Source organism: Sciurus vulgaris (assembly GCF_902686455.1).
Source record: "Sciurus vulgaris genome assembly, chromosome: 15".
NCBI lineage: Eukaryota > Metazoa > Chordata > Mammalia > Rodentia > Sciuridae > Sciurus > Sciurus vulgaris.
Genome location: NC_136476.1, coordinates 54768888 through 54781003, shown reverse-complemented (window position 1 = coordinate 54781003; position 12116 = coordinate 54768888). Strand labels below are relative to the sequence as shown.

The following is a 12116-nucleotide window of genomic DNA, read 5'->3' as shown; positions in this document are numbered from 1 at the left end:
TATAGGAAGTGAATGGCAGGGAGGTGAAGGTTATCAAAGTTCTACTCATTTTTTAAGGTTCAAAAGGCTCCCTTCCTGAAGATGCCTCTTGCTGAGATCGGATCTGCTAGGTGAGGACTCTGGTTAGCATTTACCACAGAGCAACCCTTATTGAGAGTCTGAGTGTGCTTTCTTGGCCTGACTTTGGTTTCATTCATTCTGGGACCTGAGTGGATCTCAAAGCCGTGTTTATTTGAGGAATTCCAGGCGCTGTTCTTCTGCAGGAATGAGGAAGGAGAGGTGTGGAGCTGGATAATAACACAGTCCAGATTAACGAGTAGTGATGGGTGTGGAAGTGTGGAAAGCAGGGCTTCCCTCAGCCAGGGGGTGAACAGCAGCCACGCTTCATCCTGTCCCTTCCAAACTGGGACGAACAGCACCTCATTCTTCCCATCCTCACTTTTACAGGAAGAATTTTCAGTGAGAATGTTCACAATCAGAGTATCAAAAATAGCAAGCTATGATGGGTAAAAGCGCCAAAGAGGGAGCTCAGAGACCTACCCTAGCTCCAAGTAGCTCTGTTTTTAATTAGCTTCCTTCCTTCTGGCCTCAGTTTCAGGAGCCGAACTATTCCATACCCAAGTCTATAGCTCCCTATAAATTAGAAAACACGAGGTTCCTGGGATTTTGTATCTGATTTATTCCTCAGTCATGAGTCATCAATCAATCTCTGACCTTGCAAATACAAATTCCTCCCCAGTGATGGAAATTAAAGCACTTAATTCTCTTACGGGTAGATTGTACACTCTGAATACTCGCCGGACATACTGTCTGGGAAGTTAAGGCAAAGGAAATGGCTCCAAAATCCCTCCTGGGATCTAAATGGAAAACAAAAGAGGCTATGACATCAGCTGCCATTTCCTCTGTGTTCAGACCAAATAATATAAATACCAATATTAAATTATGAGTGCATTTTTAAATTTTTTGTCTTTCATGGCAAATCCAAGTGCCTCCATTGTTCTTAGCCTTTAGTTCAAGGTTATGTACAAAGAAAAGGAAAAATGAGCAAAAGTGAAGCATCTTAGAGCTGCAGGCGACTTTAAAGTTTAGGCCTAAACTTTTCATTCATCCCAATGAAGAAAAAAGAGGGTTCTAATATGTGAAACAGCTCAATCCAATTTTGACTGCCTGAAACAAGTTTTCTCAACTTGCCTCACTTAAACCCTCTGTAATTGGTCAATATCACCACCTATATGCCAAACGAAAAAATATGAACTTTTTAAAAAGTCAACAAAAGAATCCTAACCTCTTTTTATGAGTTTCCTTTATTACAACTAGAAGAGGCATGCAAGAGGAAGACCAAGTTTACCAGGATGACCATATCTGAGACAAAGTTCACCTTCCTAGACTATATCCAGAATCAGTTTCTCCCTTTTTGGTTCCCTAAGAATCCAGGCAAATTACTCAAAAGCATCTCAGTAAATAAAATAATATGGTAGTTCTATATGTGAATCAGTTATTTAAATTAGACCAGCATTAGGGTCTACATTAGAATCATATAATAAGAATATTAGAATAAGAACTCCTTCCTTCCCAATCTGTTTTGCCTCGCCATTTAGATAGATGAGATCTGCTTATTATTCTTCCTACAATGACAAATACACACACTGGCTACTTTGTTCTCTGACCACATTTTATAATATCCATACACTCCCAATCACTATGTCCTAGATGACATGATTAGAATTCAAAATGCATAGTGTTAGAGCTGAAAGGAACTGTCGGGAATATTTAAACCCATGTGCTCCCTTTACAACTAAAGAAGGGAAGTTGCAGTGAAATAGACTTGTTCCTTTTCACATGGACAGTGAGTGGTGGTGTCAGTTCTAAGGACCATGTCTACGGTTTTCCTGTTCAGGTTCTTTCTGTGGCCCCTGCTGCTTCCGCCATCAGCAAAGATTTTCCAAACATTCACAAATGACTGACTGGAGGCTATTTCTTGGGAGTCAGCCCCTCCTATTCCAGACCTGCCTCGGCTATTCCACTGCATGAATTATAGATGCAAAAGCTTACGTAAGTTTGGATAAGCAGATGAGTTCTCTTTTTCTCACCCAGTGTCTTACACTCTGTCAATCAGGAAGGTGGGTAGCAAAACTTAGTTATTAGTTGCCACCATTAATTGATAAATTAGAAATTATTGTTTTGACTTATCAAAAATTCATTGTTGCTATGCAATGTGCTGCCAAGAAGGAACTTTCTAATAAATGGATTTTGTGAGCAATTCAGTCATCTGGTTCATGTCTGAGAATTATATATGGCTAATTGGCATTTATAACTTGGAGTAGCAGCCTATTAACAATATTTTCATGATTTTGCGACAGAAAGTCTGATTGCCTTAAACTCCTGTTTTCTGACTCCAGGAATATCTACACTTGCAGGTACCAACTGTTAAAAAAAAAAAACAGTAGATCAGTAATGTGCAGAGGAAAGAGAATTCAACTTGACATTGTAACTACCTACAGTAGAACTCTGCCCCTGCACCTCAGTAATAACATCTACGGCTTCGCCCAGGGACCCTGCCTGGATCCCAACTGGCTAAATTCAGCCACCAGATGAATAAGAAATAGACAAAACATGGAAAAATGAATAGTAAACTTTATGCAGTTCGATCAGACTGACCAGTTTTTACTTCTTTTCATTTTTCCATTTTTTATCTATTTCTTATATGGGCAGGCCAAATCCAGCCAGCTGGGATCCAGATAGGGTCACTGGGCTAGGTCATGGGTAACAGAAGGGTTACCACATGCTGGGGCTATAATGCCACCTGTGGCTAGCCTACTCTGGAGGAAGGGAACTGATAAGAAACTGAATTTAAATATTGGGACATTCTTCTTTTCCTTAAAACCAGTGCCAACTGTCCTTTGCTGCTTTAATAAGATGGAAAAATAAATTTTTAGTAATCTACAGGCCCAAAGTTTAGCTTCTCCCTTAGTCTCACTGGCAGTGCACGTTGACCCTTGTCTTTCCTTCTTGTTGTCTGGGCCCTTAAAAGGCTCATTCAGGATTTCTATGGAAACTATTTGGAGTTTTGTCTGTTCTGGAGTTTTTTAGTTAATTTGATATTTCTCTGAAATCAACTTGGAGTTCTTTCTTGAAATATTTGACAGGGGTTGTCAGGTGCCAATTTGTTTGGAATAAACACTAAGAAGAGTAGAGATCTAGGGTGTTTGTTTGGGAGAGCTCTGTTATAAAAGTAAAGTACTTTTGCAGTGGGGTACTGAATTCAGCCAGCTGGGATCCAGACAGGGTCCCTGGGTTAAGGTGTCAATAACACTTATACAATGACTTTACACAGAGCATTTGGTTTCTGAGGCACATTCTCCTGAATATGTAAATACTGATCAGTTTTGAACTTGCTTTACACAGGTTGTTAATTAATAATTTGTAACTACAGAAATGAGAATACAGCAATAACAAGGAAAATATTAAAAACCCTGTCTCTGGCAAGTTTCACCAGCGTTGCCTTTTTGTTTTAACTTATCACAGAAAAATTCAAACACTCAAGCTTGAAAGACTAGAATTATTAACTAAAATAATATACCGATCACCAGCTTATGTTATTTTCAGTATTTGCTAATGTTTCATCTCTCTTCCTCAACACTTTTTTCCCCACCTGAGATATTTTAAGGCACATTTGGACAAGTTGTTTTCAAGTCTCTGTGCTTCAATTTTCTAATTTGGGAAGTAAAGATTATAATATGTAATTCAGGAAGAAGTGCATTGAGTATTCAATAAATGTCAGCTATTACTCAGGGTAGTACCCATGCGCGAGCCCCCTACCGGGAGGCGTGAAACCTCTTTGCAGCGTGGCGCTTTTTCGGCTCAAGTCAGAGGATATTAAAGAAACAACTTGCAGGAACCCGAGGCTCGGTGGCTAAGATTACTGCCGCCCCCTTCAGGCCGTCCTTCTTCAGATCCGCTGCGTTAGGATGTGAATTGTTCCTCGCAGGCTCCCGTCCCCTTGCGCGGAAGCGAGGGGCGGGCACAGGAAGTGGGGTTGGCCGAGTTCCGGGTGCGAGGCGACTTGTAAGGAAGGGAGAGCCGAAGCTGCGGCTGGAAGCTGGTGAGGCAGAGCGGCGATGTTCCGGATCGAGGGCCTCGCGCCGAAGCTGGACCCGGAGGAGATGAAGCGGAAGATGCGTGAGGACGTGATTTCTTCCATACGGAACTTCCTCATCTACGTGGCCCTGTTGCGAGTCAGTAAGTGTCCTCCCGGGCTGTGACCACGAGATCTCTTCGCCGACACCGCCCAGCCACCTCTGGTCCTCTAGGGCATTCCGAGCCCTTGGGGAGCTAAGCTGAGTTAAGCCGTCACGGGGAGCAAGAGGCGTGCCCGTCGAAGCGACAGTTTAGAGTCTTCGGGTCTGGGCGGGGATTCCGAAGCGCACGTGGTGGCCCTGCGCGCGTGGTTAGCTCATCCTCGCTCTCCCAACCTTAACAGTGAGTTGAAAGAGCTTTAAAGACGATCCTAGGACAACTCTCATTTTGCAGACCCAGAAACAGTGCCACAGTTAGGGAAAGGGCTTGGCCAAGGTCATCCAGCGATTCAGTGAATGGACTTGACCTAGAATCTCTTAACTCAGTGCCAGGTTTCTGTCCTGTAGCGCTGACCTTTGAAATTCAAAAGGTTTTTCTTCCTTGCTGTTAATTTGTACAAAGGGCAAAGTAAAAAATTACTTCTGGGGGAAGGAATGAGGAGAAAAACGAGTTTATAGGATTAATAGAAATAGAAAAATATCTGATCTTTACAGTTGGCCGAAAGTTAACTTCCGTTAATTGGTCTTGACTGACATTTTTTGTATCCTTTTTTGCAAATGACTATTCCATTTTCAGGTGGGACATAAAGTACACTGAATATAAGAACTGGAAGCAGCTTTATAGAGCAGTTCTCTAATTTTATTGGTGTGTTTCCGAAATGACTTTCAGCTGTCACCTCATTGTCAACAGTATCCTTTTCATTGTTACATGCTTGTATATTATTGTCTGGTCTGGATGGAGAGGCAGGGTGGTCAAATCACTGAAGGCCATACAAAGGTCATGCTGTAGAAGGCTCATATTAGGCCTAGACTGGAACTCATTGAGGATGAGGTCTTCCATGTTCAGGTGTTTCTTTCAAGGGTACTCTTTCCCTGTATTGCTCTCTTTCCCCAGGAGAGGGAGCTTTGGGGATCAGAAACACCCAAATAATCCTGCTCACTCAAGAATTTTTTTTTTTAACTTTTTTTCTTTTTTTAGTTGTAGATGGACACAAAACCTGTTTTTATTTATTTATTTTTTTGTGGTACTGAGGATCGAACCCAGTGCCTCACATGTGCTTGGCAAGCACTCTATCGCTGAGCTACAATCTGAGCCCTCTCAAGAACTTCTTATAACTCCCAAATGTACGTATTTCCTCTTAACTTTTTGTGTTGTTGACCTAGCTGCCAGTAAAATATTTTCTTCTTAGTGGTTTTGGCATTTGATGATAATTACTTTATCATCACATTTTAGGTTGAGTCATAATTTTGTGTATTATATGATACATCCATATTTAAAGTGTACGATTCAGTGATTTTTCTGCATAGTCAGGAGTGTGCAGCCATCATTGCAGTCAATTTTAGAAACATTTTCTTTTCCTCTGAAAGAAATACCGTGTTCATAATCTGTAACCCCATTTCTACAGTCCTTGGTAACCACTAATTTTCTCTATGGATTTGCCTTTTGTGAATTTTTCCTATAGATGGAATTATACAATATGTAGCCTTTTGTATCTGGCTTATTTCACTTAGCATGTTTTCAAGGTTCATCCAAGTTGCAACTTGTGTCAGAAATTTTTTGTATTTGAATAAAATCCCATTATGTGGATATACTACATTTTGTTTATCCATTCATCATTTTGTGTGGATGTTTTCCCCCTGATTAAGAATTAGTAGAGAAGGTTGGATGTACTGCTGACTTCGTCAACTTCCAACAGATCTCAGTATCTTCGGTTTAGTAGTAACAGTGTTTTAAGTGTGTATAAGAAAGAAGTTCATGTGGGCTGGAGTTGTGTGGCTCAGTGGTACAGAGCTTGCCTAGGATGTGTGAGGCACTGAGTTTGATTTTCAGCACTGCATATAAATACAATAAAGATCTGTTGACAACTAAAATATTTTTTTAAAAAAGTTCATCTGTTGAGTTTTTGTGGCCACAGCATAGTTACACAGGACAGTAATGTCATTTCTTTAGATCTGTATGACTACACTTAATTTTTTAGATATTTCTTTGTACCACATTTTGTTAGACCCTCATAGTAGCTGAATAAGATGCTATGATCTGGAGGGCCTAAGTGATATATAGCTAATCAGAGAGAAAACAAAGTAAGTGTCCAGCTCTTCTTGTTCCTTACTTCAGTGTGAGTTTGGGTTTTTTTGTTTTGTTTTGTTTTGTTTTGTTTTGTTTTTTTCTCCTACCGTCTGCCATCTTTCAAATGAGTCTTTAAAGTGAGAAAACATCAGATTGTTTTCTTTAGAGTATCAGTGAACTTTATAGTGATCATAGTTGAATGACAATGAAATGAGCTGCTTTGAAAGGCAGGGAATCGCTTGCTGTGTTTTACAAGGAGAGGGTTGGCTATCATTTAGAGTTTTTTTCAAAAACATATTGAATTAAACCTATAAAGATCCCCACCCCCAAGTCTTTTCTGTCATGTAGCCTGGGGATTGAGACCTGGAAACTAATTTCGGGTGTTGTTCTTTTTATTTTAGCTCCATTTATCTTAAAGAAATTGGACAGCATATGAAGATTGGACATCACATACACATGCATGATACAAAGAACCTGGTTACAGTTTCTCTCCTCCTGTCTGCAAATGAATGGGCCCAGAATGGTGTAAGAGACTCTTTCATTGAATGGACATAAAAATTCTACTTGTTAAAAACAAGTTGGGCTATGGTAACTGACCTTCATAGCTAAAATATACAACTATTTGGAAAGTATGAAAAGACATCTTGTAATTATAGTGTGCCCTTATGCTTATGATACTTGGCCTCTGTGAATGTTGGTATGATTGTAAATAGTGTCAGACTCCATTTTATTAATTATAAGGGGATTATGTTTGAAATGGCACTGTCTTGTCAGTCATTTCTGTTTACATTTTTACCTCTGTCCACAGTGTATTTGTGAAGAGTCCCTTACAATTATGTTTATGAAGTCAGCTCCCAACCACAATGACATTTAATCACAGAAGTATTAGTCTATATTTTTAATAAACATAGCAATTAAGAAAATTTGGGTTTTTATTTTTCTTATCCCACTTTCTGCTGAAAACCAACAATCACTGGTGAGATTATTATGTGATTATTACATGCTGCATTGACTTGAGTTCTTGTTTTGAATTTGATAATTGACTAATCCTAATAAAGTAGTATTAAGTTCTACTGCCAAGCAGTGTTTGTGAAAACAATAGAACTACTTGCTGCTGAGTGCATGCAGTACCACCAAAGGAAAAAAATGCCATATTCTTAAGTCAAATAGTCCTCCAGGTTTGTTGGCAGAAAGGGATAGTCCTCTCAGAAGCAACTGCACTCATCCCTTTTTAGCTAATTGTGTCTCTAAATAGCATGATGGGATTTTTACTTCATGGTTTTTCTGTTACAGGAATTGCCAATTGATTTCTTGATGTATTTTCAGGACTTTATCCCCTTTTGTTCATCTTTCACACATTCTTGTCATTTCTTCCTTCCAGAGTACAGTGTAGTATGGTTTTTATTAGATCAGTATCCTTAAAACTCTTAAAGCTGGGTTTCTTTTCCTGCACATCTTTTTATTTTTCTGAGGCTTCATTTTTTGTGAAATTTTCTCTAAATTAATGAAAATATATCTAAATTGTACACATTGTTAGTTTCACTGGGCACCCAGCTTCATCTTCCTAAATAAATCTTTCCTGGAGCCATCTGATCTGTCCCAATCCAGACTGATAGCCTTCTGTGCCTGATGTATGACTGTAACCTGGGAACTTCTTTCACCTTTATTGTGGGAATTCCTTTTCCTCTTGTTCGAATATGAATCTCTTGCTTTCTGTTATCTTTTCTTCATTTATCCCTTTATTTTGATAGAGCCCTTTCTTAATTCAGAGGGAAGCATCGAGGTAAATGTTTTTAAGTCTTGTTGGTCTGAAAATGACTTCATTCCATTCAGATATTTGATAATTTGCTTAATATACAGTTCTAGATTAGAAAGCTTTTTCCTTCAGATTTGAGGTTTCAGTGTTGCTATTGGGAAATCTGAAACCATGCTAGTGCCTGACCTTTTTGTGGGACCTAAGTTTTTCCTTAGAAACAAGAATCTTTTGTTCCTAGTAATCTTTATTCCATGTTGACATACTTTGGTGTGTTTATTTTAATTCACTGTGCTGGGCACTTGCTAAACCAGTTTAAACTTGAAACTTGTATCGTTTAGTTCTCATTTTGTCAATTTTTATTGATGATTTCTTCCCGTTATTTTCCCTCCATCTCTATTTGAAGAAGGATACGACTTTTGATGTTTTCTTTTTCCTCTGTAGTTAGTTTTAACTAAAATTGTTTTTGTTGGTTTTTGCTTGAGGCTGCACTTAGATATGTGGTTATCCTTGGTTGTATGCTCATATATAAAAACAGGATACTAACAGATTGATTAGAGATTCTGAATGGGTAGAATTCCTTGATGTTGTGCTTTGCCGAAGGACAGTCTGTTGGGTCATTTAATTGGTAAAACTTTTATATTCCTCTCTTTAGGTGTTTCCTATTGAACTGGTCATTCCTCAGCCAAGACTCTTCCAGTCTCCTAAGTGAAGAATGAACTCCTTGCCAGTATTCTGGCAGTCAACTGAGGGGACGGGCTGTGGTGAGGCCCAGGGCAGAGGGATGTGTGTGTGTCAATATTCACTATGTGTTTGCTCATTGAGACTGCATTTTAAATATAGTATATCAACTGAAAGTGCCTGGCTTCCTACAAACGAGACTGTTTTACCCATTTCCGAAAAATAACATTTTTTTTTTTTTCTGACATAAATAGGGATTAAATTTACCACTAAATTATACCCATAGCTCTTGATATTTTTTATTTTGATACAGAGTCTTGCTAAGTTACTGAGGCTAACCTCGAACTTGGAATCCTCCTGCCTCAGCCTCCACTCTCAGCCTCCACTGTGCCCAGTTAGAAAAGAAACTTCTAATTTGGAGAGTGAGCTGGGGAAAGGAGGGTGTTCAGTTGTGTATAGAGTTGCAGAGAGCATCTAATTACTTGGAATTTTAACCAATACTTGTTTTTGTGTCTACCTGTTCACACTTTACTTCCAGAGACACATGAAGCTACCAGTCCCTGAGCCTTTTAGAATTTTCTGTGATGTGAATTGAGTTGCTTTTCCTACTACTAGCTCAGACTTCAGTTTCCTTGGGTCTACTCTGTTATTCACTACTTGTGCATTTGTTCTCCAGCTTCTGATTTTTTTGTTGACATTGTCTTCTGTCCTTTTCAGTTTACACCTTAAAACAGACAAAAACTTCTACTGTCATTTGATAGAATTTCAGGAAGGAGAAATACATACGTGTGCTCAATTCACCATCTTTACCCAGACAGTACATAATTTTTTAATCCTCTCGTTCTGTTTCATGGTCGTCATATATACCTATTTCTGACTTAGTTGAGAAGGTTCAGTATATAGCACCGTGCTCTTGAATACTGGCTTTGAAGACAGGCTGACTTAAGATACTTATGATATGATTGACTTTCAGCAAGTGAACCTCCATAAATTTCATTTCCTTGAACTGTAAAATTAGGATAATAGAAACATCTGTCTACTTCAAAGTATTGTAAGAATTAAATGAGAAAATGAAAGTAGAGCAGTTGGCCCTATTGTTGACATTGGTAAACATTATTAATGGTTAGTGTTTGGTGTAACTTGTTTAGAAGTAATTTGTGCTGGCATTTATTGCTTAAACAAGTTCATTCATGTTTCCAGATGCTATGAGATAGCATGCTGATCCTCTAATTATATACAGACTTCAAAATTATTATTATTCATTGTTTGAAATCAATCTTAACCAATCATTATTGATGCCATTCAACAGATGGAGAGGTTGAGATTCTGAAAGTTTCTATATGGCTGATAAAAATAGCAGCTGGCCAAGGCTTAGGGGATTTTTAATGTTTGCTTGTTATACCCTGTCCTTAGGTGCTTTTTGGTGGGAGGGGGTGGAAATAAGTATAATTGTTACTCTGGATTCCGGTGTTATATAATATGAAAAACTAATGGTTTAGTTTTTGTGGCTAGCTTTTCAAAATTCAGGCCGTACCCTCTGAGAGATCTCAATACTTAGAATAGACAGTTCTGAAATAGTGCATTGAAAATAGTTGGACTATATACATATATAGCTTAGTTGTTTTTTCTTTTGTTTTTAATCTAGGTAATGTGAAATAGTAAAGAACCATAGCAAATTGGATGCTCTTGAAATGGAACATTGAAAGAAAAAGGGATGATAGAGACAAATGTTAATTCCCCACACCAGGTTGTGTAGAGGAATACCACTTTACTAGGTAGAAATTTGACCACTAAGTTAATGTCCCCACTGCTGGCAGTGCTACAGTTTTTAAAAACTGCCTTAATCATTGCTCTTTTTATAGTTCTTCTATGAAATAAGTTAGCTTTACAGTTAAAATGTTCAGGAAATTGTGTCACTAAACGTGAACCATCCTTTGGCACAAAGGACAAGTACAGGAATCTGAACTTTTTCTCTTCCCACTCCTTTTTTGAGCTAAACATGTCTCTTTCTACCTGTAAGATCCAGGCACCATATAGTATAGATAGTATAGAAAGGAAATCAGCTGGACATTTACTCTTTCACTCCAATGTGATCACTTCATAAATTCTGCATGCAGCTTGAGTCATCAGAGAAGCTACAAATGTAGAGATGGGCAAACTTGCTGGTAAGGGTCAATGGTAAGTATTTAGACTTTTCAGACCAAGCTTTTTCTGTAAGCTTTTCAATCTTAGCTCTGCCAACTCTGCAATTGTGAAAGCAGCCAAAGAGGATGCAAATTGGCAGTGTCCCAATAAAACTTTATTTACAGAAATAGACAGCTGACTGGTTTTGGCCTATAGAATACCTGGTTGAAAGAATTCAGCAAAGTAGAAAATGGTGACCAAATCACAGAAGTGTTTTACTATTTGAAAGGTGAGATATTTATGCTTATTGCGGATCATGTAGGGAAAATGATTTTATTATAATCTGGGCTTTACAATGCCCAAGAAATTGCATATTTATTCATCAGTTACTGATTACTGCTATGGACAAGGCATTATCCTAGGAGTTGAGAATATGAATAGGCGTGGGACTACCTTTTGAGGTCTCTAATCCACCATAGGATGCTGTGTGAGTTGACATCTGAAAGATCTAACCTTGCTGGAGAGAACTTCCCTGAAGAAGTGGTGTTTAGGGACCTGAAGGATCAGTTGGGATCATCTAGAGGTAAAAGGCATGGAAGGGAGGACCAGGCAGGGATCATGTTGATCAAGGTGTGGAGTTCAGAGTTGCCCACTTAAAACAGCATTGGACACAGTGTATGGATTTGAAGGGGGAGATGAAAGGGGTAAATGAGCAGACTGATATTGAATCAGTTATGTGTAGTGAAGAAGGAAAAGTATCAAGTGAGACTTCCTGATTCCTGGCTTAAATAGCTGAGTTGATGGTAGCCAATTACTGAACTAAGACAAGGGTTTCAGGGGAAAATAATGGGTTCAATTTTGGACCTAAGTTGGAAGTTTGCGTGAAATGAGATAATTAAGTAGATAGATATTCAGATAGCCAAATATTTCCAACATTTTGATTTGAAATAGATATTGAGTTTCTTTTAGATAGATGCTAATTAAAACCATGGTATGGCTGAGAGAAAGTGTGTGTGTGTGCGCGCGCGTGTGTGTGTGTGTGTGTGTAGGAGATAATTCAGGATTGGAAGTATTTCAAGAATGAGCACATGGGCCACAGATAAGAGTTTGCAAAATGTGATAGAACAGGTAAGGGATTTATGTAGGTGTGAAGAGAACAGGTCTACATAATAGAAAAAAGAGGAAGGAGTGCACT

The 12116-nt window shown here is 38.7% G+C and overlaps 1 protein-coding gene across 1 annotated transcript; it reads left to right on the top strand.

Annotated features, from left to right (window-relative positions):
- The first annotated feature begins 4045 nt into the window (after positions 1-4045).
- Positions 4046-7436, top strand: TOMM5 (translocase of outer mitochondrial membrane 5). The gene is made up of 2 exons (XM_079113501.1): positions 4046-4239; positions 6765-7436. The coding sequence occupies exons 1-2, from the start codon at positions 4119-4121 to the stop codon at positions 6797-6799; spliced, it is 156 nt and encodes a 51-aa protein (XP_078969627.1). The 5' UTR covers positions 4046-4118; the 3' UTR covers positions 6800-7436.
- Positions 7437-12116: the final 4680 nt, after the last annotated feature.

What these genes read in the sequence shown, in the direction of transcription:
- TOMM5 (XM_079113501.1), top strand. Translation starts at nt 4,119, where the DNA reads ATGTTCCGGATCGAGGGCCTCGCGCCGAAGCTGGACCCGGAGGAGATG. An exon ending in CGTGGCCCTGTTGCGAGTCA is followed by an intron (nt 4,240 to 6,764) that starts GTAAGTGTCCTC and finishes TTTTTATTTTAG; the next exon opens with CTCCATTTATCTTAAAGAAA.